This window comes from Alnus glutinosa, chromosome 14 (genome assembly GCF_958979055.1).
Source record: "Alnus glutinosa chromosome 14, dhAlnGlut1.1, whole genome shotgun sequence".
NCBI lineage: Eukaryota > Viridiplantae > Streptophyta > Magnoliopsida > Fagales > Betulaceae > Alnus > Alnus glutinosa.
This window is the reverse complement of record NC_084899.1, coordinates 15,873,750-15,896,758: the sequence shown is the minus strand read 5'-3', so window position 1 is coordinate 15,896,758 and position 23,009 is coordinate 15,873,750. Positions and strand designations below refer to the sequence as shown.

At 40.0% G+C, this 23,009-nt stretch overlaps 1 protein-coding gene and 1 long non-coding RNA gene across 3 annotated transcripts in view; both read right to left on the bottom strand.

The window, feature by feature from the left end:
• LOC133857692 (probable inactive ATP-dependent zinc metalloprotease FTSHI 4, chloroplastic) overlaps positions 1-6,517 on the bottom strand; it is a 44,778-nt gene extending 38,261 nt beyond the window's left edge. The window contains exons 1-3 of one of the 2 annotated variants that reach the window (XM_062293000.1): positions 5,924-6,517; positions 4,729-4,984; positions 2,631-3,006 (exon numbers count right to left, since the gene is read on the bottom strand). In XM_062293000.1, the coding sequence (XP_062148984.1) occupies positions 2,631-3,006; positions 4,729-4,984; positions 5,924-6,205 (914 nt within the window). In that variant the 5' untranslated portion in view covers positions 6,206-6,517. The remainder of the gene's footprint in view (positions 1-2,630; positions 3,007-4,728; positions 4,985-5,923) is intronic. The other variant, XM_062292999.1, reaches the window with a different exon arrangement.
• Positions 6,518-15,827: 9,310 nt separating this feature from the next.
• LOC133856638 (uncharacterized) lies at positions 15,828-17,191 on the bottom strand. Its single transcript, XR_009898236.1, has 2 exons — positions 16,838-17,191; positions 15,828-15,978 (listed from the first exon to the last, which is right to left on the bottom strand). It is a non-coding gene; the product is annotated as an uncharacterized LOC133856638 (long non-coding RNA).
• Positions 17,192-23,009: the final 5,818 nt, after the last annotated feature.

Sequence of the window (23,009 nt, the reverse complement as noted above, 5' to 3'; positions counted from 1 at the left end):
CAATTCTTCAAATCTGTCTTCAAGTCCTTCAATTTAAACGCCAAAATGTGACTTGGTAATCCCGAACACTCATAAGACGACCACCACTTTTTGATCTGCTCAACAAAATCCTCATATTTCAGCCACATGTTCTCAAATTTAAAATACTTTTTTCCTCCTCTTGGTGCCCCACAATCCAAAAACAAAGGGAAGTGATCGGAAAGAAGTCTTGGTAGTCTCCTTTGTGTTACTTCAGGAAAGCGTTCCTCCCACTCCACAGAAACTAAGAATCTATCAATTCTAGACCATGTATGATTATTAGACCATGTAAATTGGCCATCTTGAAGAGGTAGGTCCACCAAATTATGCATGAAAATAAAGTCTAAAAATTCTTCCATGGCAGCTGAGAAACTGGCATTGCCCGACCTCTCACTAGGATAGCGAACCACATTAAAATCTCCCCCAATACACCACGGCAAATCCCAACTCATCAATCCATCTAACTCAACCCACAAATCCCTCCTATCCCTGTCATCATTCGGGCCAAAAACCCCCCCAAATGCCCAAGAATCATTATCGCCAATGTTACGGAAAGAACAAGCAACCGTATATCTACCTATACATACCTCCAATTTCTCCACCACCCTTATATCCCACATTAGTAAAATCCCACCCGACGCTCCATTGGCTCCCAAATAACACCAATCAACCTAATTACAACCCCATAAGCTCCGCACCACCTCCCTTGACATTACTGCCAGCTTAGTCTCCACCAAACAAACAATATCCGCCCTCCAATCTCTTAGAAGTCCTCTAATTTCCAGTCTTTTATCCATCTCATTAAGCCCTCTAACATTCCACGAAAGTAATTTAGGCCTTCATAAATGCAAGATGAACCCCTACCCTTAGTGCGACCTCTAGCCGATTGAACCCATTTCTTCTCATAATTAATGGACCAAGCCAACCTGTTTAATTCTCTCTGCCCTTTTGCCCCTTGATTAGACGGATACAAAGTCTTAGGACTGGCCAAGGATCTGTCTCCAGCAGCTTCTATCTCCTCAAATATAGCTAGCATTCTGTCCTCAAACCCTTCGCAAGATAACCCGATAGATTGATAACAACTCATAACTTTTTCCACCACCCATCTAGGTGATACCCTGTGCTTTTCTCCCCCTTTTGCTGCCAAAGGAGTGATTTTCAGCGGTGCACCACTCTCCCCCTCCTCCTTAGAATTATTTACTTTAAGTTCTAACAGGAGGCCGCTTCTAAAACCCTGTGCACCACGGTCAAAGAGAGCTTCTCCCTCATCAGTTACACCTGTATCTTCCCGAAGGCAGCTCTCCACTTGATTTCCCACTAAAACAGGTTCACATATCACCAACTGCATATTATCTTTTTCCTGCATCTTAGTCACTGAACTTGAACCCACAGCAGGAAAATCCATCACATTACATGCGCAGCTGGTAACCAGATGATCCAGCAAGACTCCCGAATCCTGCTCCCCCACTTCGGTAGTTTTGTTAATATTAAAAGAGCCACCGTCCACCTGTAAAGCTACTGCCGCACCTTCTCCTTCTCTGCCACACGACACCACCTCAGGGAGATTCAGCCGAAGAGTATTTTCTGGTTTCTCACACCTCAAGCTCAGACCCACAACAGGGAGCTGCCCCTGTTTTCTTGTCCAAACAGCCTTAGAAATTCCAGACTTCCGACGTTGATAGACACGGCTGGAATGACCTGTACCAGAACCAAGAGCAGAGACGCCGGAATCCAAGTCTTTAAGCACCTGTTGTGCTGCGGACGTAGAAGCACCAGCATGCAGAGAAAACAGGGGGGTCGGAATGGGCCTTAGGTGTGATCCAGCTTTAGCTTTGACAACAAGCTTGGGCTTTTAGATGGGAAAACCCAGTGGGGCTTTTCCTTTAGAAATTTGGGCTGTCTCAGAAGGAAATTTGGGCTGAGCCACCTCTTCCTTCAATTCCTAAAATATGAAACTAATTTTAACCAATTCACCGCTACAAATTTATTTTGTAGACTTCAAGAATAAACAACCCCCCCCCCCCCCCCCCCCCCCCCAAAACCCAAAAAACATCCATGTTCAATTTCAATTTTGTCCAAAGCTTTTGCTTTTGACAAACAGTTGCAATTAAGCAACTAATTTGATGCTACAAAGCAAACAAATGATTCTGAAATTATTAGTGCGGATGTAACTAAGGAACATGCATAACCATTTCTCAACAACTCTTGAGTACATTAAAGATAGTATTCTATTGAACTACTATGCATGGTTAAGAGAGAAAAATATAGTGCATGGAATATGAAGGTCTCAAACATAAATGAAGCTGACAGGTGAAAGACGATTGGTAAACCTCATAAAAGAATAAGAACAATTAAGAAGCGATACTAATGAATCAAATAGTAGTATTATGGGGGCTTCTTTAAAGCTTTTGAAATCAAAATTTTTTGAAGGGTAAAACAAGAAAAGAAAAATACCATTTGGCATTATTGGAAAGGGCAATCAAATTTTCCATACTTATAAATATATGGCAACAATAGGCAAAAATAAATAATGCCAACCAGCTACTCATATATGAAATGAAGAAAAACTAAGTATGCAACAACCAAGTTACCAAGAAATCACTTGCACTTACCGACTCTTGCCTAATGATCCAAGTGCCCGGCGTTTGAGTGGCTGCCTGGTTTTTTTGCTAGGAGTTCCCAAATCACAAGGTATTAACCTTGCATAAATTGGTCTCATTATGCTATCAATCCAGAGATATAATGCGATTGATAGGGCAAGCCTCATAGACCATATGACTGTGGTTGCAACAGTTGAGTAAACTTCTGCTGGTACTGTGTCCACATGAAAAACATCAACATTTACTATTTGCTGATGCAACTTGTGCCAAACATCATTCCAACAATCAATTGGCATACGGTCCACCACATGACGCCGAAAAACAATATCTTTCTTTGAATTCCCTTCTGTTCCTTCCATTTTTCCATCTTTGTAGTATGGTAGAATCACTGTCGAAACAGGTAAATTATTAGTGGAGGATTTCAAAGAAACAAAGATGACACATGACTGGCAACTAAGTTCTAGGCAATCTGCTGGAATTTAAGTTATCATTAGAGACAGAAGAATAACATAATAACATATATGTTTCTAGAGGTTGAGCTAGCCAAAACACTGTAACAACAAATGAACTGCTCAGAGAACACTATATATCAACATACATTTAGATCAAATGTACCACTTAGCTAATGCAATTGAACTTCTGAAGTAAAATTGGTATGGGCGCTAGAACTTTAAGGCATACAAATGAATAGGTCCCATGCACATCAAATAACCAAAAGGAAAAGGAAACATGAAATTTTGGATGTGGTGGCATTTATGGAAACTATATGAAAAAGACTGATCCTGAATTTGAAGTTTCAAAAATCAATGGCACTATTCCAAAGACTGCGTAGCTCATCTTTGACAAGTCTAAGTACTACCAGATGATTTGGTCTTCTCCATAACTTTAACCTGCTAATTCATTCTAGTTGTTACCCCAGCTACAGTTCATTTATTTATAGGTTGCTATGTCTTCTTATTCCATTGTTCTCTACGAACTACAACTTGATGTACAGAGTCAGACTCACATGCTTCAAATTGACCAGCTGGACCACTTAGCTAAAAAGAACAAGTATGCCACTGAACTTCTCTGAAATAAATTTATCCAGTTAATCCTACCTACGTAACTTCATCTGTAAAGCAATCATCTGGTTGAAGCAACTCTTTAATCAGGAAGACTCCATGCCCAACCCACAGATCAAAATTAATGAAAGCATAACCAGAGGCATTTTTTAGGCACATTCTTCCTCAAATAGTTATATAAACCCTCTGCAAAGAATTCATAGCATTCTTGAACACACTCAAATATAAAAATCCCACTACTCACTATAGCCACTGCCAGATTGTTTTTATTAGTGATTTGGTTTTTAACTAGCCCTATTAGTTGGGATTAACACTTAGTTGAGTTGAATTGAGTAGAGTTGAGTTGAGTTTCTCTTATGCTTACATCCGATACAACCATTTATGAACCCAAATGAATTATTCATAAATATGGGTAATATTTACAAAGAGTAGATAGATACATGTACAAATGCACACTAACAAATGCAGCCTATAGATGCTTTCTACCTAATAGTATTTTGAAATTGATATTCTTGTGCTTTTACCCCCACCTTGAACCCACTACTACATTCCAAAATAACACGAATTATGGATCATGACCTTTTACAAGTTTAATCACCAAACTATTGCGAGAAGCTTGCAAAACTTTGTAAGCCAACAACCATAAGAACAAAGCTCTCAAGTAGCAAAGTATTACCCATAAAATGACCAGCAAAAGAACCTAAGATTAAGAGTCTGTTTATACCTACGATTTCGCAAATCAAAAGTGCGTCTTTAAACAATTTGGAATTGTGTTTGAAAAAAGTGACTGTCTGAATACATGGAAAAATCCACGTTTTCAAATAGTAGGAAAGGGGGTACATCTTTAAAAACACAAGATTTTAAAGGCCGAATCGCGATTTTAAAGGCCGAACCATGATTTTACCAAATGCTTGACTACGCTTTTAAAATTTGTGTTTTTATTAATTGCGTCTTGAAATTGCTATTTTTCAAACCACACGTTTTGAAACAGCTAAACAAAACGGACCCTAAATGTAAGGAATAAATGCACTTTAGAAATAACTTGCAACCTGACATTGTTTGACCATAATTTGAATACTCCACAAACTGGACGTTGTTTGAGTTAAGAAGTCTCCAAAAATCACTAAAGTCAATCTTGTGTGAGTTCTCAGGATCCCACTCAGTTCCTTTCAACTTCCCGCGCATAGTCAACAAGGCCCTGCTCCAATATGAAGCCATGACAAGCTGCCTCTCTAGCTGCATATTGGCCTTGGTCTCAAGTTCTTCCAGGTTATTTATCCGTTGTCTCTCTGCATCCTTCAATTTCTGAAACATTACCAAAACTAAAAAGTTTTAGAAACTAAGAAATCCAAATGAGTTACACATATAGCCAAATGAGTCTCAAGATTTCTCTCAAACTATAAACTAAGAAATGGCAGGGACTACAAATTTTGAAATTATTATTTTCCCCAAATTAACATGCTATAAAAAGCTAATAATGAAGAAATGAATATGATTCACCCATTTTTTGCCATCCTCTTTGCATTGATACAAACATAGCCAAATGGACACAGTAACTGACCAAAATTAGAGACATTAAAAGGTTGCAGTATTGGAGAGAGATGACATGCATTAAAACCAATATTTCCTTTTGCATGACAAACTCTGACAATCCACAGGCTCTATCACACTATGTATTAATAACTTGGCATATTAAAGATCAACAAAACTTCATCTCGCTCTAAACTGCTGAATTTGATGGCATTCTAAACCCATGCCATTTTTTACATTTATACCCGAAAGTGCACCATAGACTCACAGAAAAGACTCTTGAATAAGACCCATTATCATAAATTGGACCTTACATATATCAAGATTTGACTTCAATAAATCGGCATAGTCATACACCCTTCACATAGGATATTTTATCAAAGAGTCATAAATTTGCCAATCCAAATGATATCAGTTTTTACTGGTGACCAAGCAAAGACGTCGTTACGTAATCAGACACAAACGCAGTAAAAGTCATTTACTAGAAAAAAAAACACTAAATTTCATAACCCAATCAGTTCAGCAAAGCCTAATGGTACTTAGCTTGGTGTTAGTAATTTTCCCATCACTCAATAACCCCAGAAAAGCAAGAAAAAGCAAATGACAAAAACTAAAACACTTTTCGCTTTCTTTTTTTCCTTTTTTTTCCCCCATTTTCTCGGTAACCAAAGGACAAATTAACTAAAAAAGTAAAAAAAAAATTAATAACAAAACCTCGAACAGCTGAGCGGACTCAGCGTCTTCCTCTGCCTTCGTGGATGCTACAACTGAGTCCGAACCCGAACCTGAAGCGCTACAAGCACTTATTCTGAGCTTCCTGTGCTTACCCAAAAGGACTGAGAGATTCTTGGAGCGTAATTTGGTTCTAAGAACATGGGTTTTACAAGGTGAGTGATAGGATAAGAAATATGGGGAGTGGGCGAGAAGGGTTTTAGAGGGGTATAAGGGTTTTGGTAGTCTAATGGAATCGGTGGCATTTGAGAGGTGGGGTTTCATATTCTACCATGAAAAATGTGGGTCTCTTCTCTCTCTCTCTCTCTCTCTCTCTCCCTCTCCCTCTCTTCTCAATTTTCTTGCTGTTCTTGCAGTTTCCTGGGTGGGAAAATAGAAGAGAAAATGTTAGGATTTTATCTGGTACAACAGTACAAGCGTCTAAGAGAAGAGAAACGGTGCGTTTAATTTGAAAAGTGGGTATTAATATTGGGGTCAAAACTAGTTCATCAAATGTCTTTGATAATGCTATGAGCCTTATTATTAGGGGCGCGGCATAAGACGTGTGTGGTGGCTTTGTGCGGAAGACATGCGTGGAAGTGGGATTCTTGAAGGACCGTGGCTGAAGCTAGCTACGAGTGCAAGACAGTAGTGGACTTAGTGGTTTAAGTGTGCTGCAACTCTAGAATAGTTAGTGGGTCCATGTTTCTATGTTAGTAAGTGGGTCAGTTATGTTAGTAGTGGGTTAGTTAATTGTGTGCATTTCATTAGTGGGTTAATAGCTTAATTAGTGGGTAGTTATCTTGTAGTATGGGTTCAGTGGGTAGTTGTTTATTTTAGCTTGTCTTTGTATTTAAATTCAGCTTTGATTATTAATGAGGGTAACCATTAAATTATCCAAAGGTTCATCTCTTACCGTGTGTTTGAGTGAAAAGGAGGGATTGACTCCTCGAATTGCCAAATTATTATCTTTTATTGTCTTTTATCATTATGTCATTACAAATTCCACTATCAAATATCCAGGCTCATAACGGATATGAATTTTTTTTTAAAGCACATTTAACAACGAAACAAAGAGAACAGGGAGAACCAAGAGACAAAGATAAGCACAGCCTGTAGAACTTTTCCACTTTAAATAGGGGAAGAGAGATGAAAAGATAAATAAGTGGGAATGCAGTTGGAGTAAGATGTACTCGCGGCCCAATAAACCACATGACAGACAAAGATCTGTTATATAGTGGAGATTGGTCCGGACAGGCAGCACACCATGTCTAGACAGGAACTCTAGGGGCTACGTTTTTAAAGCCTGTCTAGACGAGAGTTCTTGGAAGTGACTTTTTTGGTGTTAGTCCGGACAGTGCGATGGTGTGTCTGGACCACCATTGCACTGTCCGAATAGGCGGGCATTAAGCTACGAAACCCTAGGGGCATCCGGACACAACCGGCTGAAAAATCCAGTTTTCTATTTAAGGACCTATTATGAGACTATGTTGGGATGAGAAAATTGTGGAAACGCAGAGAGGTCTTTACTAAGTTTTCTATAGAAGTTTTCTATAAAAGAGTTTGAGAGTTGAATAATTTAATCAATGTCTCTGGATTGTAAAAGTCTCTTGTATTATTTTCTCCATCATAGTGAAATCTGTTGCAACTCTGTGGATGTAATCCTTAGCGGTGAACCATGTAAATTCTATGTTCTTTTTGTGATTGCATGTTTATCTTTCATTTTTACTTTCTTCTTTGTCGCATCTCACAGGTCTTGAAAATAGGAGTTATTTCCTAACAACTAGTATCAGAGCTTTTGGTTCGAGTGGGAGCGATGGCAAGAGAAAAAGGAAAGAATGGAATCGAAAAACTGGCACAGAATTCGGGTATTGGAATATGCAGATTGAAGATTATCTCTATGGGAGAAAACTACATTTGCCTCTTCTAGGAGAACAACCTAACAGTATGGAGGATGATGAATAGGCCCTGCTTGATCGACGGGTGCTGGGCGTTGTCCCGTTGACACTATCAAAAACAATTGCATACAACGTTGTGAAGAAGAAGACCACGGCTGGTCTAATGGTGGCTTTGTCAGGTATGTATAAAAAACTGTCTACTAACAACAATGTGCATTTGATGAAGAAGTTGTTCAATTTGAAGACGATGGAGGGTACTCTAATAGCACAGCATTTGAACGAGTTCAATACAATCACAAATCAATTGTCTTCCGTGGAAAATGATTTTGATGATGAGATCCGCGCATTGATTGTTTTAGCATCTTTGCCAAACAGTTGGGAAGCCACGAGAATGGTTGTCAGCAATTTTGCAGGGAAGAGTAAACTCAAATATGGGGATATTTGGGATTTGATTCTAAGTGAGGAGGTGCGCATAAGGGATTATGGCGAGGCCTTAAGTTCTAGCTTTGCCTTAAACCTAGAGACAAGGGGTAGAGGACAATATAGAAACTTTGGTTGAGGCAGATAAAGATCCATAAAAGGTAGAAGTAAATCAAGATCTGATAAACAACCAGAATGCTAGAACTATGGCAAGATTGGTCAGTTTAAGAAAAATTGCAAGGAACCAAGGAAGAAGACTTAGAAAGACTCTGCAAACATGCTAACAGAAGATGTGTATGATGCCCTACTTCTTTCTGTCGACAATCCTCTTAACTCTTGGGTTTTGGACTCAAGAGCTTCCTTTCATACCACCACAGTCCATGAAATTCTCGAAAACAATGTTGCTGGAGATTTCAAGAAGGTGTACTTTGCCGATGGATCGACGTTGGATATTGTGGGCATGGGTGATGTTCGCTTTAGAGTCTACAATGACTTGGTATGGAATCTGCAAGAAGTCAGACATGTTCCAAAACTGGTGAAGAATATGATTTCAGTGGGACAGTTGGATCATGAAGGGCATTCCATTAACTTCCACATCAGTAAGTGGAAGGAGGCTAACATTGGAGCCAATATTTTGGCTCATTGATATAAAATAGGTACTCTTTATATGACTACAAATATTAGAGATACAGTTACTGTTGGAGATGCTAGTGTCAATTCAAAATTGTGGCATCTTAGGCTTGGTCATATAAGCAAGAAGTGGATGAAGGTACTTTTGTTCAAGAGGAAACTACTAGAATTGAAGTCAGTTGAATCTGACTTGTGTGAAGGCTGCATTCTCGAAAAGCAGAAAAAGGTCAGTTTCACGACGGTTGGCAGAACACCCAAGCTTGGAAGTTGGAGCTGGTACACACAAACTTGTGAGGTCCCTTCTCAGTTGCATCTCTTGGAGGCTCGCGGTATTACATCACTTTTATTGATGATTCAAGCAAAAAGGTATAAGTCTATTTCTTGAAAAGTAAATCTGATACATTTGAAACTTTTAAGAAGTGGAAGGCCATGGTAGAGACAGAAATGGGCTTGAAGCTGAAGTGTATGAGGTCAGATAATGGAGGAGAATACGAAAAATGGGGGATTCAAATTGTTTTGTGCTACCAATGGGATTAGGGTGGAGAAGACTATCCCTTGGACACCATAGCAGAATGGTGCGATTGAATGCATTAACGGGACCCTAAATGAGCATGCTAGAAGTATGGGGTTGCATTTTGGGCTTAGGGGTGAGCAAAACCCCGCAAACCCGCCCCAACCCGCACTCCCCGCCCCGCCCCAAATATAGCAGTTTTGGAGGGTTTTTATGTGGGTACGGGTTGGATTTTGTCCAACCCGTGCGGGGCGGGGAGGGTTACGGGTTGAGGTTTTAAAAAACCCCGGGGACCCGCCCTGCCCCTCCCCGCTTAAACAAAAAAAAAAAAAAAAAAAAAAAAAACAAATTAAAAAACCCCTAACCTGGTAACCCTAGGCACACGCCACACACCTCTTCCCCAAAATCATTGCCAACTGTGCAGACTCAAGCAGAGGAGGATATGCGTATTTGGGTAGATTTGCGATATTTGGCTTCCCCACTCATCAATCTCGGCAAGCCTTTTTCATAGATTTGTTTTATGGTGGAGGGAAGGTTCATGTATGTGTTTTCATAGATTTTTTTTTTTTTTTTTTTTTTTTTTTTTTTTTTTTTTTTTTTTTCTGGGTTCGTCATTTCTGTGAATTGGGTACCCATTGTTTTGATTCTTTTGAAGCTAGTGTCAATGAGAGATAAGCGGATGTGAAGAAACAGAGGAAATAACAAAAAGAAATAGAGGCAAAACAGAGTATGGTGTTGAATCTCATTGGTTCTTTTCACTCCATCTCTCCCAGCCATGAAGAGCTCTCCTTCTACCTACGGCAGCCGGCTGAACTTCAAACCCGCACCCCCGCCCCACGTCACCCCCTCCCCGCATGAACCCGCCCCATACGGGTTCCCCTAAAAGTATGCGGATTGCGGGTTGAAAATTGTCAACCCGCAGGGATGCGGGGCGGGGGCGAAAAAGGCGGAAATCTGCCCCCCCGCCCCATGCTCACCCCTAGTTGGGCTACCAAAAACTTTTCGGGCTGATGTAGTAAGTGAAAATAATTTATTGACTTCTTAAACAAACCAAGTGTGTGTGTTTGTGTGCAAACAAATATCTTAAATGTGGAATTTAAATGAGACAAGATATTTGTTACGAAGTGGAAACTCTATGAAGAGAAAAAACCACTCTGGGGCAGTCAAACCCAGGAAATCCACTATCCAGAAACAAAGCTAGTTACAAGACACTCGTACTTACATAACCCTATGCAGTAGTCATACCTTTAACTCTGAACACCCTCTCAAAGCACTATAGAATTCACCACCGAATTCTATACAATACACAGACCTAGAGCCCCCTATTTATAGGCTTTAAGAGACCTCAAAAACTGCTGAAAATCGGACTCTGTTTGTCGAGCGTCCAGACCGAAGTTTGCCATGTTTGGACGGATTTCTGTGATATCCTTTAGAAACAGCGCAATTCTATCCTTATCAGGTTTGCGTTCGGATGGCTTGACCGAGCGTCCAGACGGTCTTCGATAAAAGCCTTTCCGCATACGAACGGAATTATGGAGTTATCTGAACTACTGGATATCGTCTGGACGGTCTGTAAATACAGGACATCGTTCGGACGTGTTGCCGAGCTGTCCGGACGTGTTGCCGAGCTGTCCGGACGGATTGCAGAGACTTCCCAAACAGTGTCGACTTCTAAAAACAGAATCCTTGTTGAATACTGATTGACCGAGCGTCCGGACGGTGTTGCTCTGACGTCCGAATGTCTTCAATGTTTATCTGTAGGACAGTGCAAGGCGTCCGGACGCCTTCAAAGGCCCGTCCGGACTGTTGCACAGGAACCGGCTTGAAAATAATTTATTGACTTCTTAAACAAACCAAGTGTGTGTGTTTGTGTGCAAACAAATATCTTAAATGCAGAATTTAAAAGAGACAAGATATTTGCAACGAAGTGGAAACTCTATGAAGAGAAAAAACCACTCTGGGGCAGCCAAACCCAGGAAATCCGCTATCCAAAAACAAAGCTAGTTACAAGACACTCGTACTCACATAACCCTATGCAGTAGTCATACCTTTAACTCTGACGTGTAGCCCAACACGAACGTTTCCCAACCAGATCTTCCACCTAAAAGGGTTTTTGATGGATTCCTTTACCTTAGGGCCAACCCCTAAGATAGACTTCACACGAACACTTGAGCACACACTGGCACCGGCTTGAGAGCTAGCAGATCTTCAATATCTCCCTAAACACCCTCTCAAAGCCCTATGGAATTCACCACCGAATTCTGTACAAAACACAAACCTAGAGCCCCCTATTTATAGGCTTAAAGAAACCATAAATCTGCTGAGAAACGGACTCTGACTGTCGACCATCCGGACGGAAGTTTACCACGTCCAGACGGGTTTCTGCGATATCCTTAAGAAACAGCGCAATTCTATCCTTATCAGATTTGCGTCCGGACGGCTTGACCGAGCGTCTGGACAGTCTTCGCTAAAACCTTTCACGTACAAACGGAATTTTGGAGTTATCTGAACTACTGGATATCGTTCGGACGTATAGCTGAGTCATTCGGACGGTCTGCAAATACAGGATATCGTCCGGACGTGATGCCGAGTCGTCCGGACGGATTGCAGAGACTTCCCAAACAGTGTCGACTTCTGAAAACTGACTCTTTGTAGAATACTGATTGACCGAGGGTTCGGATGGTGTTGCTTTGATGTCAGGACGTCTTCAATGTTTATCTGTAGGACACTGCGGGGCGGCCGGACGCCTTCAAAGGCCCGTCTAGACGGTTGAACAAGAATCGGCTGATTTGTCTTGGTTTTTGCAAAGGACTCTTCATGGATAACTTCTAGAAGCTTGTGAACAGTAGAGGTCTGAATATATGAAGATTCTGATTTGAAAACAGTTGTCCGAATACATGAAGATTGAAAAACCGACTGTCCTGTTAAAACGCAACCATTACATAAAGTGTTTTTGTTTTATTCAGAATGTAGCCAATAAAAATACTAACAAACTCCCCATTTGGCCATTCTGGGACAAATAATTGATCGGTTTGGAAATATATTTCCGATCTTAAACACCAAAAACAATAAAAAAAAAATACTCCCCATTTTTGTCACACAATGACAAAGGGTAAACAGAGTATGAAATTAAAACCATAAGTGTTTAAGCTGTACACAAAGTGTCAACATAAAATTAAAATTGTTCGGAAAATAAGACAAGAACAAAAAAAAAAAAAATAAACACTCAATCATCATCATCATTCAGCTTGGGATGATGATATTTCAGGCATTCTTTGATGTCGATGTGGCTTTGCTCGATACGCTCCCCGATAAGATTGACTTCCCGCTGAAGAGCAGACATGGAAGTCATGAGCTGTGCAAAAGCAGCCTCATTGTCAAACGAGGGAGGCACAACCTGAGATGATGATGATGCGGCTGCTGTGGGGAGATCTGGTGGAGGATGAGGAACAGCGCCTTGAGCCTCGTGCTGCAACTGGGCATTAGACTTTATGAGAGTCTGTATGCCAAGGGGATCTGGAATCCGTGAGCGAGGCTCCGAGTCTGAAATGTCTGGCACAACCTGAAGGCAGATTTGAGTGATCAGACACCCAAACGACAAACTCGTGTTCTTTTCATCACGAACCTCGAGCATAGTGTGCAAGATATGCTTGCACAGGCAAAAAGGAGTCCGCATCACAATGGCATATAGAAGGGTGGCCTTCTTGAGGGTAAGCTCACTTTTCCAAGCTTGAGGCCAGATGTTTGTCACCACAATTTTTGCTAAAAATCGGTACATAGGAGTGAAGGCATCGATGTTGATCTGGGAGTGGGACTTGTCCTCACGCTGTGGTCTCGTCCCAAAGAAGTCATGAAGAAAATCAATGCTGGGAGCCTCATCCGGAAACGGAGCTCCAGAGACTGGCAAAACAGGGACCCCGATCACAGAACTGATAAGCTGGGGGTCTATCAGAATAGTCTGGCCTCTGACCATAGTCTACATAATCAGTCCATGATCATCATCCTGAGTGACGATCATATGGCCATAAAATTCCCGCACCAGTCTGGGAAAGACCTCGCAAGTACAATTGTAAAGGTACTCCCAGTTGTTCTCCATGAGCATCTCAGCAATAGGAAGCAGAACGGGGTCTTTCAGATCTGCGCAGAGAAGATTCCGCTCAGATAGGACCTATCGTGATTGCATACGATGCAATCGGTCAGTAATTGATTCCTTAATTCTTTGTCTGGTTCGGGGAGGAGAACCGTCTGAAGACTTGATTTCTGAATAAACAAAAAAAATCCCAGACACAAATCCATGAAAGCATTAATTAATGTTAGTCCAAAAAAAAAATTGGGCATTATAACGGCTGTAAATTGGACTATCCAAAAATTTACAACATCAAGAAAACACAAGCCAAACATTTTGGAGAACCAAATAACCAAATCTCAACCCAAGTAATAGCAATTTTGAGGAATAATATATATTAAACTCAAAATAGTAGAAACTCCAAAAACAACCTATTTTAATCAAGAAAGATTAAAATAAATTAGTAAAAGAGTACAAGAATATACCTGGGGTGGAGATAAAATCCAAAGATGACACGTGCACGTGAGAACTATGCATAAAAAACACTGAGAAAATGCACAAGACAACAAAAACTAACCAAAAGAGGCGAAAAAGTGGGCTGCGGCGCGGGGAGAAAGCGATTTAACCCTACAGGGTTCACCTTCTGCACGGAACATAAGTGACGTCCGGACGTGGTGCCACGTAAGAGATCGCAAAACACGGCCGTCCGGACAAGAACCATGAGCGTCCGGAAGAAACAACTGTATCGTCCGGACAACCATAATTACCGTCCGGACATACAAGATAACCATCCGGACGTCTCAACACATCGTCTAGACGCTTCACACAAAAAAATTTTGAAAAAGAGAGGAAAAAGAGCATAAAAATATTTCCCAAATAATTTCCAGAGCATGCATGTATATAACACTGATATCTTAGTTCAATTAGCATTTAAAAAAAAACGTCCAAGATATAATTGAGAGTTATGTTTTAAACACCACAATAATTTCCCTGCGGAAGAACATTTCAATAGTAAACTTAACTCAAGAAATGCGTGTGAGTGTGAAGGCTTTCTCAATAAGGTATGAAGTATGCTGATATGACTTAAAACACCCGGATTTTTTAAAGGAGAGAAATCAATGTTTAGATCAGTCAAAAGTCAAACCTTATTATGCTAGGGCCTAATTACCCTCATCTGATACACTCCCCCTAAGCTGCATCACTTTTCTTTTACTATGTCCTTTAGTGACCGTCTATTTCCGCAATGATGAGGTCACTGACTGTTTCTTTAGGGACAAGATCAAGAACAGATTTAGCATAAGCAGTGGATCTTTTTATTTATCCATTTGTAATCAGTTTTGAATGCCTTTTATCTCTTAGTGCTGCAACCTAGAAAGAATGCCAAAATTTATGGGTTCTAGGTTCAACTAGCGAATTGGTCAATTTGACAATCTTGGCAAAACAAAATATCTCCCATTTAAAAGGTCAGAAGCTAAAAGTCAGAGGAGAGACACAAATACCTTAGGGGAGCCTTGGATAGTGCACATTTTTCATTGCAAGAGAAAAACAACTATCTAGAATGGATGCCACTGGAAAACTTCGCAGAAAAAAAAAAAAAAAACTCTCAGTTATATAAAGGCAAATGAATAAATGCATCAGAAACTGAGACATTAGTTAAACATACATAAGATATTTGGAAGTTATAAAACAATAAATTTCGGCATCTGTTTAACCCCTTTTTTTCTAAAAAAAAAAAAAAAGAAAAAAAAGAAAAAAAAAAACAAACATGCTTTCAAAATAAAGAGAGTAGTGTTGACCACGCATGTATGGTACAAACAAACCTGCCTCAGGGAGAGGTTTGAGAGTAATAAGATAGAAAAACAACCGCTCGACGTGCTTTTACTATCATCTCTATTTAATACCTGCAGAGTTTCCTCAAGGCAACCCAAGAGGGAATATAGGGATAGAAAAGATGGTTCCACAACATGTAAAGTATTTTTTATATGATCAAATAAAGTAAACTATGCAAGTGTACCTGTCATGCTCTAGGATTTAGGAACCAAAATCCTAGGCATGTGTGACCTTACCTACTAGGTAGGTTTGTTCCCCCTCGGGGAGTGAGTGTTCTCATCCTTGTCCTATCCTTCCTTCTGAAGTTGTAAAGTCAGAAATCTGACCAAATCTTGCATGAAAGTACTGGTGGAAGATGTTCCTTCACTGGAGATTTCCTTTCCTGTAGTTTTCTTGGGGACCCAAGTCTTTTTCACCTGAGTAGGCTTCTGCTGTAACGCCCCCAAACCGCTATGGGTTAGGTTCGTCACTTTTCTCTTTAAACTGCAAAGATTCGTAAGGTCTGCCAAATATCTTAACTAGTATGCTGATTTAAATAAATAAAAATAATAGTGGTTTCAAAATCTCAGAGTTTTTAATAAATGCGGAAACGGTCATTTAATTGTAAAAATACAATAACTGAAAATTATGGGGTAATATAAATGAAATGTCCTAATGCATTCCTAGATCCCATCCCGGCCACCTACGTCTCTCTGTTCATAACCTGAAAACAAAAACAAAATAAGGGGTGAGCACAAAAAAACATGTTCAGTAAGGAATCCTCAACCATAAAACAGTTGAGTTAAATTCTTTTGAAAATCTTCAAACAATTGTCAAAAACTCCTTTTAAATATCTCCAAAACATTTGTGTAAAAACTCCCTTTTATAAATCTCCAAAACATTTGTCAAAAACTCCATTTTTATACACAAAATAATATATATATATATATTTGAAATAATCATTAGTCATAATATATGCCAATACACTATTACGCCCTGTGTAAGTAGGGTTGCGCGGTCGATGCGTTGACCTTGGGTGAGTAACGCGGTTTACCTGTGGCCACAGGCCCCACCCCCATCAGCTAATTAATTGAAGTGCACTTAGACTGACATAGAGACAGATACCGCTGTCACTAAGCGAACCAGCGGGTGCGCTTCCATCTCGAGCTACGGTACCGAGCTAAATCTTGAAGGGTCTCGAATCTCTGCGGGTCTAGGCCTCAAAATATAATCTCCTCCACACACGTGCCCTTTTCAAAAATATTTCTCCTTTATATATAACTCAAAGAGTTTTCTCCCAAAACTTTCTCATTCTTTTCTTGTATAACTTCTCACAAAAACTTTCTCATTCTTTACTAGTATATATATAGGGCAACGTGTTGGAGGGTTTTTACTTAAAATCACGATTTCAAGAATATCATTTTTATACTCAAAAATTTTATATCAAAACCAACAAAATCCTTTATAAATAATAATTTAATAATTTGAAATACCAAATCAAAATAATAAATTCGAAATTTTGCAAATAGAGGAAATAATTAAAATAATATAATAATTTGAGAAGGGGCAAAGGGTTCCCTTACTTGGATTTCCCATAATATCGGGATCGAGCTTAATCCTCTTTGTATATTTTCTTAGTTTATTAACTAAGAATTTTCACTAGAAAATTCAGTGAAAACGGTGAGTTCGGTCACGGGAAAATCGCCGGAAAAATCACCGGGAAGTCGCCGGAAAGTTCGCCGGAAAAGTCGCCGGAGATGGGTTTCTTTCTGTATTTTTTTTTTCCTACTCTCATGATTTTCTCCCTTGTAATTCTCTCAATCTCACGGTCTCACACTCTCTTGTTCAGTATCTCTACGTCTCTTGATTAAAAGAGAGTAAAGGAAGAACAACAAAGCAGGAGAAGGGAGAAGAGAGAAGAAGGAAGGAGTGTGGAAAACAAGGAGCCTTGCATGCTTATTTATAGGAGAATGAATGGTTAGGATCAAGTAGATAGGTTTTGATCCAATGGATGAGAATTGGTGCATCCAATGCAAGTGGGTTTCATCATCACTAAGGTAGTGCATTTGCATTATCATTAAAGAAAATGAAATTTAAGCCAACTCTCTCTCTCTCATTCATGATGGCTTGGCCACTAGGGAGATAGTGCACAAATTAGGAGAAGTGGGTGATGAGTTGACAATCAAAGGAAGTATTAAGTAATGCTATATAAATTTTCGTCCAAATAGAGACCAGCCTACTCCAAGCAACGTTTTGATGGTCAAAACTACTCCGATCGCTGTGAAATTTTGAGGGTAGATACATGACGTCAAGACGAACACTTTCTCTTTTTGGTCCAACTCAATCCGAGTTCGTTATGACTGAGTTTTGGTCAATCAAAGTTTCTGGTTTACTTTGACAAGTTAAAACAAGATATTGTTTAGACTACTTTCATTTTATGATTGCTCTAGATTCTATTCTAGACATCTTTTATTCTTTCATCATGAGAGGAGGAGGGAATAAATGTAGTGGAATGTTGCACTAGGTGTTGAATCATTATATCTTCCACTATCATATTTAATCATCCAACTAAAATGATTAAACACACATTTATTAATGGTATTCTTATGGTATAAAAATAGGTCTTTCACATGTTGAGTTGGGTGGTGACTCATGTAATCATCATGATCATAGGAAGATAACATGTGATAGATGGGTTGGATTTGTGGATAGCAATTGGAATGGGTTGGGTTAAGTTCAAAGATGGCCCAATAATGAATAATGTGAATTTCCGTCCAGAACAGGGGTTGTGTTTTTGACGGATGTTTTCGGGTACCAAATAAAGTCCAAAAATTATGAAATTTGGAGGGTAGCTAGAGGACTTCAAGATGAGCGTTCAGAATTTTAAATCGACCAAAACGGAGTTCGTTTGACCCTGTTTCCGTTATTCCAAAGTTTAAGGTCTGTTTTGAGTTTTTATCAAATGGTAACTATAAACATTTCTACAAACAAAAATACACATTTATTTTCATAAATAATCGTAGTTATTCTTTTTCCTTATTAAAACATTATAATTTATGTCTTAAAATCTGGGGCGCTACATCTGCAACTGCTGATGCCTTGGAGTATGGTTTCTGGGCGGAGATCTATGCTGCCTGGGTGACTTAGGTGGAGAACACTTAGATCTGACATGGCTACTAACTCCACATTGGTGACACATGGGAGTTTTAGGAGCATGCCACTTTTTCTTCCTTTGAAATTTCCAATGTGGGCAGTTAGGTCTGATGTGCCCTGGCTCTCTACAGTGATGGCATGTGAGAGACTTTCTCCTAATAGGAAGCTTGACCAGAGGTTGAAGGTTGAAAGGAACTTCTCCTTCCATAACTGCTTTTCCCTTATCCATTCTTGGAGGTGAAGATTCAGGAATAACTGGCCTCACGAAAATGGTCTTGGAGGTAAAAGGAGTATCAGAAGTAGGAACATACCCGAGTTCGATCTTGTCAGTTGGGCACTTCTGAATGGAGAGCATGTGAGTTATCTTCTCGTCTGAGACTCTTTCCAGGTGTAACTGTGTCTCTAGTAGCCTCTCTTCTAAATCATTAATCTTTATGAGCATGGAGGTTTTTTCAGTTCTGAGGCTGTTCAATTCTAGAACCTGTTGCTTGTATTTTTCCCTTAGCTTCAAAAATTCTACATATTGAAGTTGATAGGCTGACTGCATATATTCCTCTTCACTATTCTTAGAGTAGTAGGACTAAGAATCCTCCTTATCTTCGTGTGGGGTTACGAATGCTAGGAATTTTTCTTCCTCAGGAGTTTCTTCTTCTTTCTCAGACTCATCGCTGAGAGTTGCATTGAAGGCTTTCCCTATTTGTTTCTTCAGATTTGCACATTCAGTCCTGATGTGCCCAAAGCCAGAACATTCGAAGCACTGAGGACCCCTCGGATCTTTCTTCTCTGTTTCTTCTGTATCAGCTATATGAGGAGCCTTTCTTAATTTGTTAGAGAACTTCCTTTTGAATTTATTATTCTTCATAAACCGTTCGAAGTTCTTGGCTAACATAGCCACTACATCTTCATTGTTAGTTTTTGTGTTGGCTGCATTCTGTTGGATAAAATCATTTCTATGTAATGTTGCTGCTTTCACAGGGATGCTGCTTTATCTAGAGTCTACTCTTCAGCTATGTTCTTCAAGAAGATTCTGTGAAGTTTTCAAGGAAGTTTATTTTGGTTCCTTGTCAGCTGTCCGGACGACAAAGTATTTCGTCCAGACGATCATCAGTCGGCAACATCCGTCCGGACTACGAGATCTTTCCGTTCGGACGCCCATCAGTGTCTAGAAGCTTCGAACAGTTCAAGATTGTATCCGTCCAGACGTAATGGCAAATCGTCCGGATGCTCTTCAAAGTTCGAGAAGATCCCAGTGTTCCAGCGCATCCGTTCGGACGCCAATCAGTGTTTGACAAGCATTAGGGTTTCTGACTCAAGACACAGTTATGGGAAGACGACTGCTACCATCCGGATGATGTGTGATCCCGTCCGGACGATGTCCTCCATAAGGCAAGTCGTACATATAAAGTTCAACTGTCTGGACATCAGTCTTCATGTTCCAGACGATCAAGCTTCATATATGGAAATTGCGTGCACCAGTTCAACTGTCCGAACGTCAGCCTTCAGGGTCTGGACGCTCCAAAGCCTTATTATGGTAATTACGTGCCGTTGAAGTGCAACCGTCCAGACGCTAGGGCAACACCGTCCGGATGCGGCCTTGTTATGGAAGCTTTCAATGCTATTTTGGAAAGGTGGTTGCAGTTGACTGTTCGGACGCTCGGTCAAGCCGTCCGGACACCCTCCGGTATTTTGATCATAACCTTTTACTCAAATATCGGATTGGGACGAAATTGGCGTCGTTGGAAAGATAACAAAAAATGCTGTAAATTGACCATCCAGATGGCAAGTATTAACGTCCGGACGGAAAAATCAGGCGTCCGGACGGCCTTGTGAAAATTCCAGAATTACTTTTCGGACAAGGAAAAAGTTGCCCGTCCGGATGGCCAAGGCTCCCGTCCGGATGTGCATGCCACATAATCCATTTTTGACCTGATTTAGAGCTTCTAAAGCCTATAAATATAGGGTTCTAGGCATGCATTCAACACAGAATTCGGTAGTGAATTTCTTACAGCTTAGAGAGAGTGTTTAAGGAGATATTGAAGATCTGCTAGCTCTCTAGCTTTGCTAGTGTGTGATTTGATCAGCTGTGAAGTCTATCTTAGGGGTTGGCCTTAAGGTAAAAGATTCTATTGAAGACCCCTTAAGGTAGGAGACCTGGTTGGGAGGCGTTCGTGTTGGGTTACACGTTAGAGTTCAAGGTACGACCACTGCATCAGGGGTATGTGAGTGCTACTACTTTGTAACTAGCTTTGTATTTTGAATAGTGGATATCCTAGGTTTGGCTGCCCCGGAGTGGTTTTCTCTTAATTGAGTTTCCACTTTGTCGACAAAATATTTGTCTCCTTTAATTCCGCATTTAATATTTTGTTGCACACTGTTCATACACACTTGTTAAAATTAGAAGTCCATTTAGTTTTTCATTCATCAACATCGGAGTCTTCGTCAGATGAGACTACGGATTTCTTCTTTGATGCCTTAGATGCCTTGAGGGCAATTGTCTTTGCCTTTCTGACCGGAGGTAAGGAATATTCGTATGTCTGAAGAGATCCTACCAGCTCTTCAATCTTCATTTCCTCTAGATCTTTTTTTTTATTGTTGTCACCTTAATCCTGAAACGCTCAGGCAAAGATCTTAGTATCTTTCAGATGAGTTTTACATCCGAGATTTGCTTCCTAAGACTCACCATCGAGTTTCTTAGGTCGCTAATCTTAGTGTAGAACTCTCTGAATGTCTCATCTTCTAGCATCTTAATTTCTTCAAATTTAGAAATCAACATTTGAAGTTTGGCAGATTTTACAAGTTTTGTACATTCATATGTTGTTTCTAGAATTTGCCATGCATCTTTAGCAATTTCACAATTTGAAATTCTCGCGAATTCAGATGGTGAAAGTGCTTGACATAGTGCATGGATGGCTTTATCATTGGAAAGTCTTGCGCTTGTTTGTGTAACAGTAATTTCGTCTGCTTCTTCTCGTTTAATCCAACCAGTTTCAACAATTTTCTAGACGTCAATTGATTTTAAAAAGAAGCGCATGCGGGCTTTCCAATAGCCATAGTTCGTCCCATCAATGGGCGGAACTGAATTAAGATTTTGAGACATAATAATCAAAAACAGAAGTCAACAGGATACACTCAAGAAATAAATCTAAAACAGAGTGTACCAGACTCTGATACCAATTGAAAATAATTTATTGACTTCTTAAACAAACCAAGTGTGTGTGTTTGTGTGCAAACAAATATCTTAAATGCGGAATTTAAATGAGACAAGATATTTGTTACGAAGTGGAAACTCTATGAAGAGAAAAAAACTACTCCGGGGCAGCCAAACCCAGGAAATCCATTATCCAAAAACAAACCTAGTTACAAGACACTCGTACTCACATAACCCTATACAGTAGTCATACCTTTAACTTTGACGTGTAGTAGTCCAACACGAACGCTTCCCAACCAGATCTTCCACCTGAATGGGTTTTTGATGGATTCATTTACCTTAGGGCCGACCCCTAAGATAAACTTCACACGAACACTTGAGCACACATTGGCACCAGCTTGAGAGTTAGCAGATCTTCGATTCTCCCTAAACACTCTCTCAAAGCACTATGGAATTCACCACCAAATTCTATACAAAATACAGACCTAGAGCCCCCTATTTATAGGCTTTAAGAGACCTCAAAAACTGCTGAAAATCGGACTCTGTCTGTCGAGCGTCCAGACGGATTTCTGCGATATCCTTCAGAAACAACGTAATTCTATCTTTATCAGGTTTGCGTCCGGATGGCTTGACCTAACACTCGGACGGTCTTCGCTAAAAACATTTCTGCGTACGAACGGAATTTTGGAGTTATCTGAACTATTGGATATTGTCGGGACGTATTGCTGAGTCGTTCGGACGGTTTGCAAATACAGGACATTGTTCGAACATGTTGCCGAGTTGTCCGGACGGATTGCAGAGACTTCCCAAACAATGTCAACTTATGAAAACAGACTCCTTGTTGAATACTGATTGACCGAGCGTCCGGACGGTGTTGCTCTGACGTCCGGACGTCTTCAATGTTTATCTGTAGGACACTGCGGGGAGTCCGTACTCCTTCAAAGGCCCGTCCGGACAGTTGCATAGGAACCGGCTGATTTGTCTTGGTTTTTGCAAAGGACTCTTCATGGATAACTTCTAGAAGCTTGTGAACAGTAGATGTCTGAATATATGGAGATTCTGATTTGAAAACCATTGTCCGAATACATGAAGATTGAAAAACCGACTATCCTGTTAAAACGCAACCATTACATAAAGTGTTTTTGTTTTATCCAGAATGTAGCCAATAAAAATACTAACAGTAAGGATTGCAGTTTACTTGATAAATAAGGGACCATCCATTCCTTTGAGCCACAAATTACCTGAAGAAGTTTGGAGCGGAAATGAGGTAAACCTTTATTATTTGAGAGTTTTTGGTTGCGTATCGTATGTGTACATTAGTTTTGATGCTCGTAACAAACTAGATGCTAAGTCCATAAAATGTTATTTCATTGGTTGTGGAGATGAGGCCTTTGGATATAGGTTTTGGGATGATCAAAACCGGAAAATCATTAGAAGTAGGAATGTTACTTTTA